Source organism: Primulina eburnea, unplaced genomic scaffold (assembly GCF_022965805.1).
Source record: "Primulina eburnea isolate SZY01 unplaced genomic scaffold, ASM2296580v1 ctg739_ERROPOS11973397, whole genome shotgun sequence".
NCBI classification, from domain to species: domain Eukaryota; kingdom Viridiplantae; phylum Streptophyta; class Magnoliopsida; order Lamiales; family Gesneriaceae; genus Primulina; species Primulina eburnea.
Genome location: NW_027331510.1, coordinates 845,636 through 863,716, shown reverse-complemented (window position 1 = coordinate 863,716; position 18,081 = coordinate 845,636). Strand labels below are relative to the sequence as shown.

Genomic DNA, 18,081 nt, shown 5'->3' with positions numbered 1-18,081 from the left:
ACTAAAATATTAATCTTTCATTGTCATTCAGTTTTGTTAGGTTAAGCGTGCATGAGTGAGAGTAGTACTGAGATGGATGAACTCGTAGAAAGTTCTTTTGCGTACTTCTGACATTGTGTCGCTTATTTTAAATTTCATTAAAGATATAATTTTTTTAAAAAAATGGACTGTAAATTTTATTCCAAAATAAATTTTTTTCTTTAATTTTATTTTAAAATTCATTAATACTTGAAAAACAAAATAAAATGTATTTATTAATACTATCTAACTAAAATAAGGACATTCATGTAAATTCACACAATTTATGTTATTCATGGATATTAATTTACTCAAGTTAAAAATAAAAATTTGCACAAAAACTCATGTGAGGCTGTTTCACGGGTCAAATTTGTGAAACATGTTTCCTATCCGACTCAAATCATGAAAAAAATTGTTTTTCACTCATAAAATGGACCGGATCAACGTATCTCCGGGATATATATCCATGATACCAGTTCACAGAAGATCTACTCAAAAATTAGAGAATTATAAAATTTTAAACAAAAATGTATATTTTATTTTCATTCGATTTATTTTAAATTCATTAATTAATGGAAAAAATAAATCAAACAAAGATGACATCGAAAAAAATTAAGATGGAGTTCATAAATCAAACAAAAAGAAAAAGGAGAGAAATGAAACAAAAATAATTATTTTTTAAATTAGGATATAATTCATTTTTAAAAAATGAAGCGTAAATTTTATTATTCTTCTATTTATTTTAAATTCTATTAATATATTTAAAAAATTTGAGTGAACATTTCATTCCAAAAAATGGAAGATAAATTCAAATTTCATTCTAAAATATGGTAACTAAATTTCATTTTTCTTCAATTTATTTTATAATTCATTAATAGATAGGAAAAATAATATATTATAGTCGTAATAATAATAACTACAAAAAACATATATTTATTAGAGTAGGTCTCTTGTGAGACGGTCTCACGGATCTTAATCTGTGAGACGGGTCAACCCTACCAATATTCACAGTAAAAAGTAATACTTTTAGCATAAAAAGATATATTTAATATTGTTATCATTTTGAAGTCATTAATAGCTAGAAAAAATAAACAAAAACATATATTTAATATTGTTATCATTTTGAATTTCATTATAGACATAGGTTTTTTCAAAAAATGAACTGCAAATTTTATCACAAAAAATGGATGCTAAATTTTATTTTTCTTCAATTTAGTTTAAATTCAATTAATTAATAAACGAAAACAAAACACACAAAGGGATATGTATTAATGAATATTATTTAATGAAGATAAGGACATAAATGTAAATTAACAATTCAAACTCATATATTTATAATAGCAATAATAATAGTAATTAGTTTAAATTCAATTAATTAATAAATGAAAACAAAACACACAAAGTGATATGTATTAATGAATATTATTTAATGAAGATAAGGACATAAATGTAAATTAACAATTCAAACTCATATATTTATAATAGTAATAATAAATAATAGATTTTAGAAGTCATTAATAGCTTGGAAAAACAAACAAAAACATATATTTAATATTGTTATCATTTTGAATTTCATTATAGATATAAGTTTTTTTAAAAAATGGATTGCAAATTTCATCACAAAAAATAGATGCTAAATTTCATTTTTCTTCAATTTAGTTTAAATTCAATTAATTTATTTTATAATTCATTAATAGATAGGAAAAATAATATATTATAGTCGTAATAATAATAACTACAAAAAACATATATTTATTAGAGTAGGTCTCTTGTGAGACGGTCTCACGGATCTTAATCTGTGAGACGGGTCAACCCTACCAATATTCACAGTAAAAAGTAATACTTTTAGCATAAAAAGATATATTTAATATTGTTATCATTTTGAAGTCATTAATAGCTAGAAAAAATAAACAAAAACATATATTTAATATTGTTATCATTTTGAATTTCATTATAGACATAGGTTTTTTCAAAAAATGAACTGCAAATTTTATCACAAAAAATGGATGCTAAATTTTATTTTTCTTCAATTTAGTTTAAATTCAATTAATTAATAAACGAAAACAAAACACACAAAGGGATATGTATTAATGAATATTATTTAATGAAGATAAGGACATAAATGTAAATTAACAATTCAAACTCATATATTTATAATAGCAATAATAATAGTAATTAGTTTAAATTCAATTAATTAATAAATGAAAACAAAACACACAAAGTGATATGTATTAATGAATATTATTTAATGAAGATAAGGACATAAATGTAAATTAACAATTCAAACTCATATATTTATAATAGTAATAATAAATAATAGATTTTAGAAGTCATTAATAGCTTGGAAAAACAAACAAAAACATATATTTAATATTGTTATCATTTTGAATTTCATTATAGATATAAGTTTTTTTAAAAAATGGATTGCAAATTTCATCACAAAAAATAGATGCTAAATTTCATTTTTCTTCAATTTAGTTTAAATTCAATTAATTAATAAATGAAAACAAAACAAACAAAGTGATATGTATTAAAGAATATTATTTAATGAAGATAAGGATATAAATGTAAATTCACAATTCAAACTCATATATTTATAATAGTAATAAGTAATAATAATAATAATAGATAATAGATATGGCTTTATTACCTTTTGATAACCGAAAATGGTTCATATGGACTATAATTAAGTTGATCCAAAGTGTGGTAGTTAGCATTACCATGATTTTAATGTGTGAGGGTATACAATAATAACGTATATATTATTGTTGAGTAGTGAGGCATGGATTGTGTTATGCATATGTATACGTTAAACAAAATATTGGGTTTCATTCCGGATATTGCCACGTAGTAATTAATGGATAGAATAAATAATACTCAGGCTGTTTGAATATCTATGTTTTATTAGTAATATGTGTGGGAAAAATAAGCTCATTCATGGATATAACGATATTACAACCAGTAGGTTTCTTATGAGACGGTCTCACGAATCTTTATCTGTGAGATGGGTCAACACCACCGATATTCGCAATAAAATGTAATACTCTTAGCATAAAAAGTAATATTTTTTTTCATAAATGACCCAAATTAAAGATCCGTCTCAAAAGAAACCTACTCGTTGTGAGAATCTTTATCTGTGAGACGGGTCAACCCCACCGATATTCACAATAAAATGTAATACTCTTAGCATAAAAAATAATATTTTTTCATAAATGACCCAAATTAAAGATCCGTCTCAAAAAATACGATCCGTGAGACTGTCTCACATAAGTTTATGTCGATGATTTGAGTAATTATATTTATTCACAACTCACAATAATTTTATTGTTTTATTATCCCATATTAATTAAATTTTTGTTAATATTACGGGGTTTATCACACTTTAAATTATTAAAGATATAATAGAATATTGTAATTTACCCATTGTTTTACTTTCAGATATCTAAGAAAACATAACACTTATTCACGGCTAGTATAAACTTTGGTTTGGATTATTTTTGTTTTTGGTTCCATGCTACCTGTGACATATATAAAATGATCAATATTGTTTAAGTGTTAAACATTTGGTTAATTACTATTAATTATTAGTTTATATTTACAAATCAACTTGTTAAAAAATTGAGTAAGAAATGTAAATAAATATTTTTTGGGCATATAATTTAGAAAATAAAGAGGAATGTGTATTAATGTCCAAATTCATTTAAGATGGATATGAATTACAAAAAACCCTTAAAACCTATTAATTTAATTTGCTAACTTAAATTAACAAGAAAATGTAAATAAATAATTTTTTTGGCATAAAATTTAGGAAAGAAAGAGGGAGACGTATTAATGTCCAAATTCATTTAAGATGGACAATGAATTACAAAAAAAACCCTTAATATAACCTATCAATTTAATTTGCTAAGTTAAATGAATAAGATTATATTAGAAAATTCACAATTAGAAGTCATATATTTACATGTATATGTTAGATTTATTCGCTGATGAAGTTTATTATGCAGGAGGCACGAAAGCGCTTCGACAAGGCCAGTCTTCTTTATGACCAGGTTATATTCTAGTATAGAGCGAGTCTCATGTGAGACCGTCTCACGGATCTTAATCTGTGAGACGGGTCAACCCTACCCATATTCACAATAAAAAGTAGTACTCTTAGCATAAAAAATAATACTTTTTCATGGATGACCCAAATAAGAGATCCGTCTCACAAATACGACCCGTGAGACCGTCTCACACAAGTATTTGTCTCTAGTATAAACCTTCAGTATGATACTTGTATTTAGCTTTATGAAGCATTTCTTCAGTCAACTTGATGGGTTTGTCTGGGGTTGACTGGGTGTGGTGGGTGGTTTAAATTCTATAATTGTTTTCAGTAATACATTTAGGTTCAGTTAATGTAGATGCTAGTTTGGTGAGTGAGGGTCCTCTGGACAACAAAAAAGCTTCAAAACCAGGGTCATCTAGCCGCATCAATACACAAACAGAGATATCCGGCACAGGTATATACTACGGTTCATTTTTAAGGTTGAAGATCCAGTTAACTAGGGTTGAAGAGGTCTACTTAGCCACACTGTCATGTTTGTAGAGACTGGAGAACTAAACCAGAGTGAAGAAACAGTACCCCCTTCTGCAGGTATTTTTCTTTTCCGGCATTATAAATTTAGTTGCTGACTTGTGTGCTTCGATGATTTGACACTGGCTGGGTCTTTTCCTTTAGAAACTGGGGATTTGAACGTTTGGGACCAAATCAGTGAGGCCCTAGATGCCAAAAAGGAAAAAGTATCACAAGAAAGTGGTTGGGGCAAAACTAACAAGAAGCTTCAAGTAGTTGACAGAACAAGTTTTGTAAAGAATGCTAAAATGGTACAACCATCACAAGGAAATAGATGGAGGAAGAATGCCTCGAGGGTACAACAATTGGGGGAAATAGTCCTCAGAAACAGAGTTCAGCTCGTAAATCATGGTCCTATAAAGCTCTGAGAGGAAGTGCGCTTGGCCCAACAGTGGATATCCTAAGATCACGAGAGGAGATATGAGGATGAGTACTGTTTTTAATTTAAGCATCGGCGGGTCTCGACTTTTGTGGTCCATCTGCGATAAATGACCGAACACTTCTATATCATTCTCCATCTGCTTAAACACCTGAAGAATAACCATGGTGGCCACTCGTTGGATGGTATCTTTCTATTTCATGGGGAAATTTACGCGTATTTTTTACAAGGATTTCGATTCCACTCATAAGCTAAAAAAAGTATTAGTGTTTGTTTAAATTTCGTTAAACTAATATTCGGTTTGTGATTATAATTTATTATATTTTTGAAAGCATTAGATAACTCTCATATTAACAAAATTATTTGGCGTCAAATTCGATTCAATAAATGGACAATTTGAAAAACACGCGAGCTGAAAGGGACATAGTTGGGTACAGAAAGTGGACAAAGTTTACCGCACAAGACTAGAGGACGATTGCACAAATTAAGAATGTACCTAATAGGATTGAAATCATCCTGGAATTAAAAGATTATGGTCATATGTTTTTTAAAAACATATATAAAATACACTAGCACAATTTTTTTGCTTGTAATAGCTACTTTCAAATTATGGAATATTTTCTCTCTGTACAAAGTCTTGCACAAAAAAAAAAAGAGGGATTCCCCCCTTACATCTCACAAGCAGAACGACGAACTCATCCTGCTTCGGGATGCCAATGCATCTGATAAGAGCAGCTGCACCCAGAATGAGACATCAACAATCCTTGCTTCCCATCTCATTCTCATATCCAACTAGAAACCATGATATCATTCGTTGTCTAACAAATGCAGGAGTTGATCGCTCACCTTCCAATTGTTTCTCATTTGGTGCAAATCTAGTCTCATTATAGCTAAAACAAATCATTATAACAATATCCCAAACGCGACAGACATTAATATTTTATATGGGAAACCTACAATTTCAATTCTTCGATTTCGATAAAATGAATAAACTATGAATTAATACAAATTTATTTGATTTGAATTTAAATTAATCTACTAATTTATATTTAACTTAAAGTTTTGGCACAACAAATTAATTTTTTTCCGATATTTCTATAATCCGATATGGCTGTATCACCTCCAAATTTCTTTTTTTTTTTAACAAAATAAATATAATGGTAGTTGACCAAAATTACGGTCAACTCGTCCATGTACATATATGATGCACATAATTATCTTGTAAAAAAAAGTTAGTTATGATTTTTGTTTTCTATTTTTCAAAAATTAATTGAATGCAAGTAAAATCCACGTACATTCCTTTTTATCGAAATTTCATCATCAGAAATTTTTTGGAAAGTCTTGGATAACAATAAGCTTTCGCCAATCTTGCAAGGAAAATCAAATTTTACATGTTATTTAATAACATGTCATCTCAAATTTTACGGTTTGTGCTACAAACAAATTGTGATTCGTTTTTGAATTTGGAGCTAAATTTTCTGTAATAATCAATGGGAAATACAAGCTCAGTTCCAAGAACATTTTCATCTTCATTTGATGATAGTGGCTAACATGCTCTGCACCACCATCAGTGTTGTACCCCACTGCACCACCATGCTCCGTCGACCCTTGCACCACAACGCCGGCTGGACAAGAAATTCTCAAGAACTGATGACAATTACCAAACTTTGGATCAGGTAATTAGGCCATCGTGTTGAATTGCATGCGGAATTCTTGTTCCATTTGATTGGTTTAGCGGTGCAAGGACAACTGAATGGTTATGCTAGGTTGTCTTAATCCATGTCACATCTATAAAAATTATGAAATTGCATATATAATTTATAAAAAAAATGGCAACTTCTGCTCAAAAAAATTTAATTCAGCATTCTATTCCGAATAACTATCCACATCATCTCGATAAATGGAGTACCAAATAATTATTTACTTTTTCTCAGGTAACGGCTGCCCTCTCCCGGTCGGGATTAGGGTCTTCCAATCTAATTGTTGGTATTGATTTCACAAAGAGTAATGAGTGGACAGGTTGAAAACTTCAAACATATATATAAATTTTTCGACAAATCCTTCAGAAAAATTTATAGGATTATGCTAACTTTTGATGAAAACCAGGAGCCAAGTCTTTTAACCGGAATGGCTTGCATCATCTCGGGAATGTCCAAAATCCCTACGAACAAGCCATAACCATCATTGGGAAAACCCTGTCATCTTTTGATGAAGATAACCTAATTCCATGTTTTGGATTTGGAGATGGTAAAGTTTCAAGAGGGATATATCTAATCAACAAGAAAACGATCATTTAGTTGTAATGACGGTCCAAATTTTTCTTGCAGCATCGACACACGACCAACATGTCTTTAGTTTTTATCCAGACGCAAGGTTTTGTGAGGGATTCGAAGAGGTGCTAACCAGATACCGCCAGTTAGTTCCTCAGGTTCGTCTTTCTGGTGCTCGCATCCACACCTTTTTTGGTAGAGTAGAGCCAGTGAGCATAACCGAAACCGTGCATGAATTATGAAAACCTTAAGTTCAAAGGGACTAATTTCGTTGTATTGAGTCTTCCATGATGAGTAGTCACAAATTCTACATTGATTTCAGGTCCAACATCATTTGCACCGGTTATTGAAATGGCTATGAGCATTGTTGAGGAAAGTAGAGAGGCCAGTACCATGTTTTACTCATCATCGCAGATGGCCAGGTACACTGACTATATTCACTTTAAGTTCTTGTTATGAAAGATGCCACAGTAAGAGACTGTTGGAATGAATTGCCTCTCAACTCCTCGAATGTAATGTTAAGTTCAGATATTCTCAGAATGCCTGAAAAATGCATATCCTATTTACAAGGTGCTCGACTAGCATTTCATGTTCGGAGTAAGCGCATTAAAAGCCTAGGACTTATGGGAAATATCCTTAGTTGTTATTAATATTCATGATCATGTAATAACGAATGAATGTGCGTGTAGGTGACAAGAAGCAGTGATACACCAAAAGGTCAATTGAGCTCACAGGAGAAGAAAACCGTTGAAGCTATAGTAAAAGCTAGGTAATATTAAACCAAAATGAGACCATTTTCCTGTTAGTATAATACTTAAATTTACGTTCAAAAGCAGTGAATACCCCTTACCGATTATCCTTGTCGGAGTTGGAGATGGCCCATGGGACATCATGCAGGAATTCGATGAAACATTCCAGCAAGAGCATTCGACAATTTTCAGGTAGCAAACCTCATAGTAATAAAAAATCAAATGTTTAGTGCAAACTCTGCTGGAATGATAAACTATTCCGTATTCCTACGTTTTTCCTAGTTAGTCAATTTCACAAATATCATGTCAAAGAGCATTGATTATTCAAGAAAAGAGGCGGAATTTTCCCTCTCAGCCCTGATGGAAATACCTTCTCAGTACCTTGCAACCATAGAACTCGACATACTCGGGTAATGATTGGATATTCTTTATCAAACATTGTAGTAGCTCTCTCTCTCACTCACGCGCACACACACACTCACACACACATGTATGCATTTATGTAGGTGTGTGTGTGTGTGTGTGTGAAACTCTAGTATAGAGATAAAATACTGGAAGTATTTTTATTTTCTGTATCAGCCATCAGACTGGGAATCCTCCAAGCAGAGCTGTTCTTCCGCCACCTTCTCATGGCAGAGTTTCTTCCAGCGGCAGTTCACTTAAGCCGTATGGTTCAAGCAGTTTTCCGCACAGTACTCTGTTTTATTCTGTCCATGAATCACCATCGAGCAATATGTATGACAACAAGGTAATGGATTCACCATAATCCTAGCAGGGCAATTGTTATCACTTGTCGAGCACACGGACAGCTAGCTGAGTAGAATGCTTGTTTGGTGTCGAGTTTTCAACATTTGAGTGTTTTGTTTCTTGAATTTCTAATCTTACTCGTTTCTTTGTCAGGGTTGTCCAATTTGTAAGAGACACTCAAAAGACATGGCTTTTGGCTGTGGACATCAGGTAAAGATTGCCAACTTCTCTCTACATAACGAGGTTATTTCACGAAGAATGATGCAATCTTGAATCGTTTTGGTTTTGTCGTTCTTGGCCAGACCTGTTGTGACTGTGGAATAGGCCTTGTTTATTGTCCGATATGCCGAAGCACGATCACGACAAGAATAAAATTGTATCCATAGATAAGAATAATTACATTGAAGCATCAAATCAAGCTACAGAGCCCTCAATCCAGACAGTAGCAGCGAGTCAAATGTATCTCATTTTTGTTACTTTTTCTTGAAATTTATATGTTCCAAAAGAAATATTTGAAATAAATAGAGAAGCTCAAAATATCAGTTGGATTTGATTGATGTACGACAATAACTAAATTGGGATTCGATCTACCTTGTTTTACATAATGCTGTAGTACAACGGAAAAGTTCCATATTTTGTTTGACAATCCACATGTATTGCTCGATAATTCCTAAAAAAAATTGCTAGTAGTATACGTATGCTCTCCGCTGCAAAAACAAAAATTCAATTCAGAACAACGAATTTGCGAAAGAAAAAAAAAATCTTCTCAACCGCCCTTTTGTGTGTTCTTTGGTCATGGAGTATAATTTTGGGAGCACTTCAAATTTGGGAGGATCTCCATTATTCAAGAGGATGTAGTCAAATTAGGTAACATTTCCCGACGTTTGGCTTTCGTGTTCTAGTAGTCCAGCAACACTAATTGGCACATGATTGATCAGATGAACCGCACATCAATAGATGTCAAAAAATGGAACATCAAAAAAAATCATTCGAATCCAAATGGTCTCTCAGTTGCAATCCTTCTGGTTCCTTCTTGAACTGGCTTGATTCTATGTAATTAATGATAGACGTTTTCACCTTGATCAGCTTGGCATTTACTGAATCCGAATTGCCTTCTTTTAGTGCTTTGAGGAAGTCTTGGGCAATAATCCTCAGCAACTTGTCAAATTGATTTCTGTATCTTCGGTAAAGGGCATATCCAGACATCTGGACATTCGTAAATGACTTCTTACTTATGCATCAAATATAAAAAAATGTGAAAAGGCAAATGCCAGCTTACTTCAAGAAAATGTTGAAGTGCAACTGCGGTATAAAGATTAGCCGGAAGAGAATTTAGAAAACTTGCAAGCCATGCCCAACCTTCGTTAAGTCCATGGAGATTCTGAAAGCCACCAATTTCAGTCTGTCAAAACAAGACTATCAGAACTCAGGCTTGTATCATACCAGTAAAATGCATTGGAAGATTTTGGTTAAAAACTCAAGTAGAGATGGAGCACCAAACCTGCACTAAAGCTCCATAGAGTCTCATGATTGAACTCATCCTCTCTACATAACTATCAGTGCTCTCGATCTTTTCATCCATTTCCTTGTAGCCAATAACTTTGAAATAAGCTTCTCTGGTTTGAAAATATACCTGTTACATATAACATAAATATGGTAACAATTTACAGCAGTTCTGTCAAAAAGCCAAAAGAGAACAAGAATGTTTCTGAACGAGTCCAATAATTTCATATGACTCTTGAAGAGAACTTTAAAATTAAATGAAACTGCCCATACTTTTACATCAGAAAACCATAAGAAAGAAAAATAGAAAACACACAAAAAACAAATGCTTAAAACACCGAATTAGATTTATTACCGGAGAGTATTCTACAAATTTGGGCACAGTGTACATGCAGACTCTGTTCAACTCCGCCAAGAGAATGTCCAAAGCTAATGGAATCTGTATTCAATGAAAAAAGTTAACAAACAACATATTTTCAAGGATCAACATGTTGAATTGCTGCTTCAATGGACACGAGCATACAAATCCAGACACAAAGATGAATTGTCTTACAAAAAAGAAGAGAACATAAAAGGACTTTGTAGCGAACAATTGATTTCATAATAACTAACTAGAATCATTAGATAATAAGTGGCAATGGAATTCTTCACAGCAGAGTTTACCTTGGAGGTGACGAGAACAATGACACGACTACAGGAAAAAATAAATCCGTCGCTCTTTTGAGAACTTTCACAGTTGAAGACCACCTGTAAACATCACGACTCCCTCAGTAAACACACATTTATCAGACATTCTCTGAGCATGACGATGTAATTTTCTTCCTCCTAAATATACTAAATATCAAATCTCTTATATATTCAAACAAATAAATGAAAACACATAACTCCTTCAAGTGATAATAACAGTACCTTTTCTGCGAAGGACAGGATACTGAGGGACTGAGGATATTCCGGACTGCTGATTATATTGACCAACTCATCTGCTTTTGTTTTGTTGAAAAAAAAAACAAAAATGTGTAATTCACACATAACATAAGATATTTTATCAGAAGAAAATAAAAGCTATTGAACAACTAACTGAAAGACTTATTGGTTTACTAACCTGACATTTTCTACAGTAGCAGAGATGGTTTTAATCAGCCTATTGAAATTCTGTCCAGTTCTTCGCTTACCCTGGATTGGACAGACAATTGTGGTTCATAAATGTCATATCATTGAAATTGTGCTCATGAACAACATCACAGACATATAATGAATCCTAAGAACCACCAAACACAATTTACTCTAGCATGCAGTGATCTTTTCAGAGTTGCGACCACCTTATGTGCCTTACTTATTTTGGACAAATGATTCTATAAACCTGTTAAGATATTTAAATGTACAATACAGTAATCTAAGAATTTGAAATTCGAATAATCCATAATGATTTACCTGATTAGAACTTCCTTTAATAGCCTCATTTTCAGACGTCAACTTTTCATAAATCTGTAGTCTTTTATCCTCCAATTCTAAAGCATTTTTTGAAGTTCTGGTCATATGTCTTTCTGTCAAATAGACTCAGTCAAACTTCATATTAGAATGGGGGACAAAATGAAAATTCTTATTTATCAACATAACAAAGTCCCCAAATACCTGATAATGGAACCCGTTTCTTATCGTTAGACACTGTAGCCGCAACCTGCCCAAGAGTTTTCTTCGAATAATCCAGTACCATGAGAACACCATTTCTTAAAGTTTCAACAGCATTTTTGGTTGCAGCTGCTTCATCAGCTTGCTTCTTTTCTTCAACATACTGCTTCTCAGCTTCGGCAGCCACTTCAGCCATTTCAGCTGTCTCAGCTTGTAACCTAGCCTACATTGATCCAAAAATACCAGACAAAAAAACAGTTATTTAAGATACAAAACAAATCGTGGACGATGTATGCATATTCACATAGCTACAACTGTTTTTCTTGGCAAATCGAATGCATGAAATGGATCATCCATCATTTGGTGTATAATTTAGAAACAATTTCTTTCTGAGCAATTTTCCAATGGTTGGAAACTTTCAGATAGATGCATACACAACATGACAGTAAGATACGGAAGACAATACCATGCTGGGATATCTGAAGATTTTTCATCAATTAAAAGTTTGTTCTCGTTTTTATGTTTGTACATAAGAAGTAATGGACAGAAAAACCATACATATATGAATGTCTGTCACATCTGCCTCATTTCCACGGGGGAAAAACAAATTCCCAAAGGCTCATGAAAATATTTATGAATTCAATAGAATCATTTTTCTATTACAGTAAGGGCTGTCTTAATTTGAGATAAGATTGTCTAGTTGCCGTAACAGAAAAAGAAATAAAAGAATTATATAGACGATGAACGCCAATAAGCATACATCATGTTTAGATACAAAAAATATTTAAATGATATAGGTGCGGAAAGAACCTCTTCTTCAACTTTGATCATTTCTTGACGTATTTTTTCTTCTATGAGAGCCTTCTCTTTCCATTTAGCCTCTTCACGAGCTGCGTCGTCTCTTATTCTTTTCTCTTCTAGTTGTGATATGTGCTCATGATCTCTTTGTACAGCTGTAAGGTGATTATCAAGTGCTTCTGCACTGCCATAATTCAATAAAGTCTTAACCACAGTATTCTCATTCTATTCAAATTATCGGAGTAGACATAATAGGAACTCAACCTTGAAAGCCTCGCTAAACACTTGAAAGAATTTCTGAGCCGTGAAAAATCATATCAAGTTCATCATAATTGAGATGTAGATCATAGATAGTTTAAACAATTTTCAGATAAATTGAATTCATATGCCAATCATATATGTACACCTTAATGACCTTCCAATTGTCACAAGTGTCATGGAACTTTATAATCTCAAAACAGTAACAAATCTGATGAGTTTTGTCAGGTAGTCAATTACAAGATAAGTGTTACTTCCCATTACCAATAGATACTATGAGTTATCAGGTAGTACAACTACAGATACAAGATTTTTCAAAAGGAAGAGTTTCCACATTGGCTTTCAAGCAGCCACTTATTATAGGAGAAACTCCAAAGGAAGTTGCTAAAAGAAAGAACATCTTCATAGCATACATAAAATATGCCGGGTCTCAAACCCATTTCAACATTTAAATATAGGAAACATAACGAAAATTAAGAGTCGAGGTATGCAATTTAAAAGGTCGTACATTGTACGTTGATACTGCAAACCAAATTTTCGCCCCCTCTCTTGCTGTGTTCTTTTATGCTTATCGATATTAGCAATTTCACAAGCAAACTTCTCATTCTCCGTAACCAAATTTGTCTCTAAGATTGATATTTTATTTCTCACTTCCTCCTGTTGTCAGAAAAATGAGAAGAAAGGTCAACAACTATTAGTCCCATGATGTTAAAAGAATAAATGAAAAAATTAAGATCAAACACGCACTAATCCATCATGAAAATTAGAGTTGATGGAAAAAGAGAGTTCAGAGTTGTTAACCTCGTTGATATCCTTTTCTCAAATCATCACACACACATCAAGTATGTCTACTCACCGAAACATAAAGCTGAAATTCATGATTTAGCTCATGGAGTGCACCTTCTGCTAATCCCACTTTATCCATCAAATGACATTGAGCATCAACAGACAACTCATAATCAGAATCATCACTGCAAGCAAAAAAAAGGGTGATCAACAACCTGGTGTACACTAAGAATTAAAGAACATGTCAACTTGTTAATCATGAAGGGAAAATAATGAGTATTTAATCCAACAAGCCTATTAATCGAAAAAATAAGTCCTTGCAGAAACAACAAGAATTTTACCAGAAAAAAATTGTATTTCATACAATGGAGTAATCAACATGGTAATGTTTATTGTTTAATAAATCTTTCCGAAATTCACTCTATGATAATATTTCCATCTCATTCACATAGTGATAGATATGAGAAAGACAAATGATTCAATTTTTCACTTACAAGGAGAGGAAGATGGCCTCATAACAAAAACTACGAAAACAATAAGACGGAATATGGAGATAATACTTCGTAATGAGTGATTTGCACTTCAAGTATTTCACTTATTTCTTATTTGATAAGTAGTCAAGTACAAACCTCATATAGAATTCATCGAAACCAAATCTTCTGCCTGAAAACATGGATGTGTTAACAACCTCTTCTTCAGTGTCACTATCAGAAAAACCCAATCCATGATCTGACACATGCATCACAAATCCTCCTGTGCTGCAATAATTCTTCTTTGAAGCTCTCAAGTTTCTGAATGAGTAAAACAAAGTTATCACCAATAAACTTCATATAATGAAGCAAAATAAAAAATTTACCTAGGCTGTTTCTTGTCAAAAGGTACAGGAAGATCTAAATTCGCGATGAGCTTCTTTTCAATCGTATCAAGCTCTGATAGTAAGTTGTCAAAGTTCCAATCAGGTTGTGGATCCTCCGTCATTCCATTAATATGTGGTGGACATCGAAGTTCCAAATTAACGGCTCCCCTGAATTTTGACAACACCATCATCCAGAGTACGCGTCTCTCTTCTTCTTTCCAATAATAAAAAGAAAAAAAATCTACGAGAAAGGAAAGAGAAGCTACATTTTCCCACAAGAAAAGATTTACTTTTGCAAACAAAAAGGTCGCTGGAGAAGACAAATGTCTGCACAGGTGAGACAGTCGGGGATACCAGAGCTAGGAGGAGGAGGAGGAGGAGGCTAAATTGTTTCCCTGACATTAATCTAATTTATTTCTCAAACACGCACATGTAGGGGACCTTTTATTTTTAAATTTCAATCACAAATATCATCGGGAATAAACAATTTCAAACTTACGTAAAATTTTTATTTTTATTTTTATCATGGTTCATCAAACTAATCTTAAATCAGTTTTTATATCAAAATTATAAATATGAATATGAATGATTCGTCTCGCTAATACAGATATAAAATAGTAGATGTATATATATATATTTGAATTTTTTTAAATTATTATATTTTTCAAGGTTGGTTAATAATGCTTTTTATGATTTATATAGATACATTGCTTGTAAGTATTATCACAAAAGTGATGCGTGGTATATTTCATTTTTCTAATTTTAATTTTTAAGCATGAAATGAGCTTTTACAATCTTTCCACGTTATATTTCTTGACGTGTTACCAAACATCAATCATGCATGTCTTCTACTTTATTAAAAACGTAGAAAATGTGCTAGAGAATTATACAAATAATTAATTGGAGTCGTTTCATTAATTAATTTAATTCTTAGACATATACGATGATGATTAACAAAGTTAAGTAGTTCTTTTTATGGGACCATTAGCAATATAAATATCATACATAACATGCATGCGCATGTAATCCACCCTCAGTACTCTTGATCCAAAAACATACCAACATGGGAAGGTTGAGATCCAATTTCCACTTATATTTTCTTGCTCCTCTACTATTAATCTTCTCATTGATCACCAGTGTTTTCACGGTGTCTCGGCCGCTCTCCACAGTTAATCACAAATCTTCTCATGGATCGACAAATGTATAATTTTGTCCCTAGTTCAAGCTGTTCAAAGTTCCTGGTAAAATAAAGTAGGGAGACAGAATCCATACTTACTGTAGTATCCCGATGCCTAAATTGAGTAATTATTGGATTAATTATATTCTGCGAGTTCGGAAGGAACGAACCAGGATCGGACCGTCCGAAGAGGTTCGGATCGTCCGAAGTGGGTTCGGATGGACCGTTCGGTTCGGTGTCAGACCGAGTCTTGTCAACAGTAGACCGTGTCAGGGTTCGGATCGTCCGAAGAGGTTCGGATCGTCCGAAGACAGGTGGCTGGACACGTGGAAGACATGCAGAGTTCGGAACGTCCGAAGTGGATCGGATCGTCCGAAGTGCACAGGATCGGATCTTCCGAAGTGGATCGGATCGTCCGATCGTCGTCTATAAATAGAGGCGCGAGGCTTCACTTTTCAATTACCAATTCCGAGAGTTCCAGAGCGTTTTAGTCGTTTGTGATGGGTTTCTAGCTTTTCCCGAGGTTCGGGCACTAGCAGGGAGCTACTGGCTTTGTAGCGGAGCTGTGCTCTAGTTGGGAGCTAGCGGCATCAGTGGGCTGACTACGGACGCAGGTATGGTTCTAGGTTCCCTTGAGATTTGGAAGTATCTATTAGTCTAGTTAAGGCTTTTAGATGTGGTTTAGTGATATGGTATCACTTGGATTGTAGGCTTGATTCTAGGGCTGATTACTAGGATCTACTGGTTTGAGGTACGGAAGTACTATCCGAGATATCCTGGTTGAGTATGCTTTACTATGTGTTGCATGTTTATGTGTTGCATTATTATCTGACATATGATGCATGGTTTATTATGCGGCATTTGCATAATCATGTTGGGCCTGTTTATCTTTTGAGATAGCCTGTTCAGAGGGTGCTCAGCCCTCGGTTGTTGTGGATGGTTGGACCCCGTTGGCCGACGGTGGTCAGGATACCGGTATATCCACAGGTTTATGGTATGGGAGCCACCTCCTGGTGCGACGGCGCAGAGTGCTACATACCTTGACGTCATTTGCCTGAGCAGTTTTTCGTTATACCCAGACCCTGGTATCCAGTACATTTTGCATACATGCATGTCATAGTCTTGTATACTCATTCTTTCGGTACTGAGCGTTTTATGCTCACGTCCTCGGTTTATCTCTGTTTTGGACACCCTATTCGATGGGGCAGGTCTCAGGTTGGACGGTCCAGGAGGGAGAGGACAGGGAGCTAGCAGGGGTTGACCTGTAGTTGCTGGTATTTTATTCTTGGGATTTAGTTTGATTTGGTTGTTTTAGTATTCGTACTTACTGATTCGATCGGGCTGTATATGTTGTTTTTCCGCTGTTTATCTGATTCAGTTTTATTAAGTTAATTGCATGCTTAAGTTCTGATTAGTAGGTGATTCTGGAACGGGTCACTACATTTATGGTATCAGAGCATGCATTAAGATTTTGGGATTTAGAACTGTTCTTTTGGGTCTAATCTCTGGTGACTTTTTGTAGAGATGTCTGGTTTTGACGACGATGCTAGTAGTCATGGCAGCGTGGGACGCTGGGGAGACCGCGACGATCGGGAGCGTCGTCGAGAGCATCGGGAACGTCGTCCACACCGACGAGATGAGCCTCGGAGTTTCAGTATGCATAGGTTCTTGCAGATGGGGCCGAAACCTCTTTCGGGCGGCGAGACTCCGGATGTTGCGGAGAACTGGCTTGAGAGGATGGAGAGCTGTTTCAAGTCTTTCCAGTGCTCGGCGGAGCAGCAGATGGATACCCTTGATTTCTTGCTGGAGGGCGGTGCACGTAAGTGGTGGAGGTCTACCTCTGCACCGATAGTTCAGCGTCAGGGCCGAGTTCTTTGGGCCGATTTCCGAGCTGCTTTCATGCTGCTTTACTTTCCGCCAGCTCTTCTGCAGACCAAGGCGATTGAGTTGATCAATCTGAAGCAGGGGAGTTTGTCTGTTGATGAGTATCAGCAGAAGTTCTTTGAGTTGCTCCCATATGTTCCGCACGTCAGTGACAATGCGGTGGCCAAGTATAATCATTTTCTTCAGGGCCTCAATCAGGAGATTTATGATCGGGTCGTGGTCTGTGATGATCCGACGTCGTATGAGGGCCTTGTGAACCGTTGTCGCCAGGCAGAGGGCAGTTTGCTGAGGGGTCGAGCCATGCAGTCTGCTCGTCCTACTAGTTCTTTGGGTCCCCGTGCCCAATCATTTAAGAAGGCTGGATCTACTTCTTCTTCCTCTGGATCTGGAGGAGTTCACCATTTTGGGAAGAAGA

General features: G+C 34.2%; 2 protein-coding genes, 2 long non-coding RNA genes and 1 pseudogene across 4 annotated transcripts; 2 read left to right on the top strand and 3 right to left on the bottom strand.

Moving 5' to 3' along the window:
* Positions 1-4,330: 4,330 nt before the first annotated feature.
* On the top strand, positions 4,331-5,368 carry LOC140822183 (uncharacterized). Its single transcript, XM_073182920.1, has 4 exons — positions 4,331-4,334; positions 4,404-4,517; positions 4,604-4,651; positions 4,736-5,368. The coding sequence occupies exons 1-4, from the start codon at positions 4,331-4,333 to the stop codon at positions 4,996-4,998; spliced, it is 429 nt and encodes a 142-aa protein (XP_073039021.1). The 3' UTR covers positions 4,999-5,368.
* Positions 5,369-6,499: 1,131 nt separating this feature from the next.
* Positions 6,500-9,241, top strand: LOC140822072 (E3 ubiquitin-protein ligase RGLG1-like; annotated as a pseudogene).
* Positions 9,242-9,301: 60 nt separating this feature from the next.
* On the bottom strand, positions 9,302-14,808 carry LOC140822180 (mRNA export factor GLE1-like). The gene is made up of 9 exons (XM_073182918.1): positions 14,606-14,808; positions 14,379-14,540; positions 13,820-13,934; positions 13,472-13,620; positions 12,718-12,889; positions 11,891-12,130; positions 10,277-10,408; positions 10,055-10,177; positions 9,302-9,981 (listed from the first exon to the last, which is right to left on the bottom strand). Exons 1-9 carry the CDS (start codon positions 14,794-14,796, stop codon positions 9,751-9,753), a joined length of 1,515 nt encoding a protein of 504 aa, XP_073039019.1. The 5' UTR covers positions 14,797-14,808; the 3' UTR covers positions 9,302-9,750.
* On the bottom strand, positions 10,557-11,317 carry LOC140822074 (uncharacterized). The gene is made up of 3 exons (XR_012115898.1): positions 11,188-11,317; positions 10,942-11,103; positions 10,557-10,717 (listed from the first exon to the last, which is right to left on the bottom strand). It is a non-coding gene; the product is annotated as an uncharacterized lncRNA (long non-coding RNA).
* On the bottom strand, positions 11,381-11,829 carry LOC140822073 (uncharacterized). Its single transcript, XR_012115897.1, has 2 exons — positions 11,710-11,829; positions 11,381-11,451 (listed from the first exon to the last, which is right to left on the bottom strand). It is a non-coding gene; the product is annotated as an uncharacterized lncRNA (long non-coding RNA).
* Positions 14,809-18,081: the final 3,273 nt, after the last annotated feature.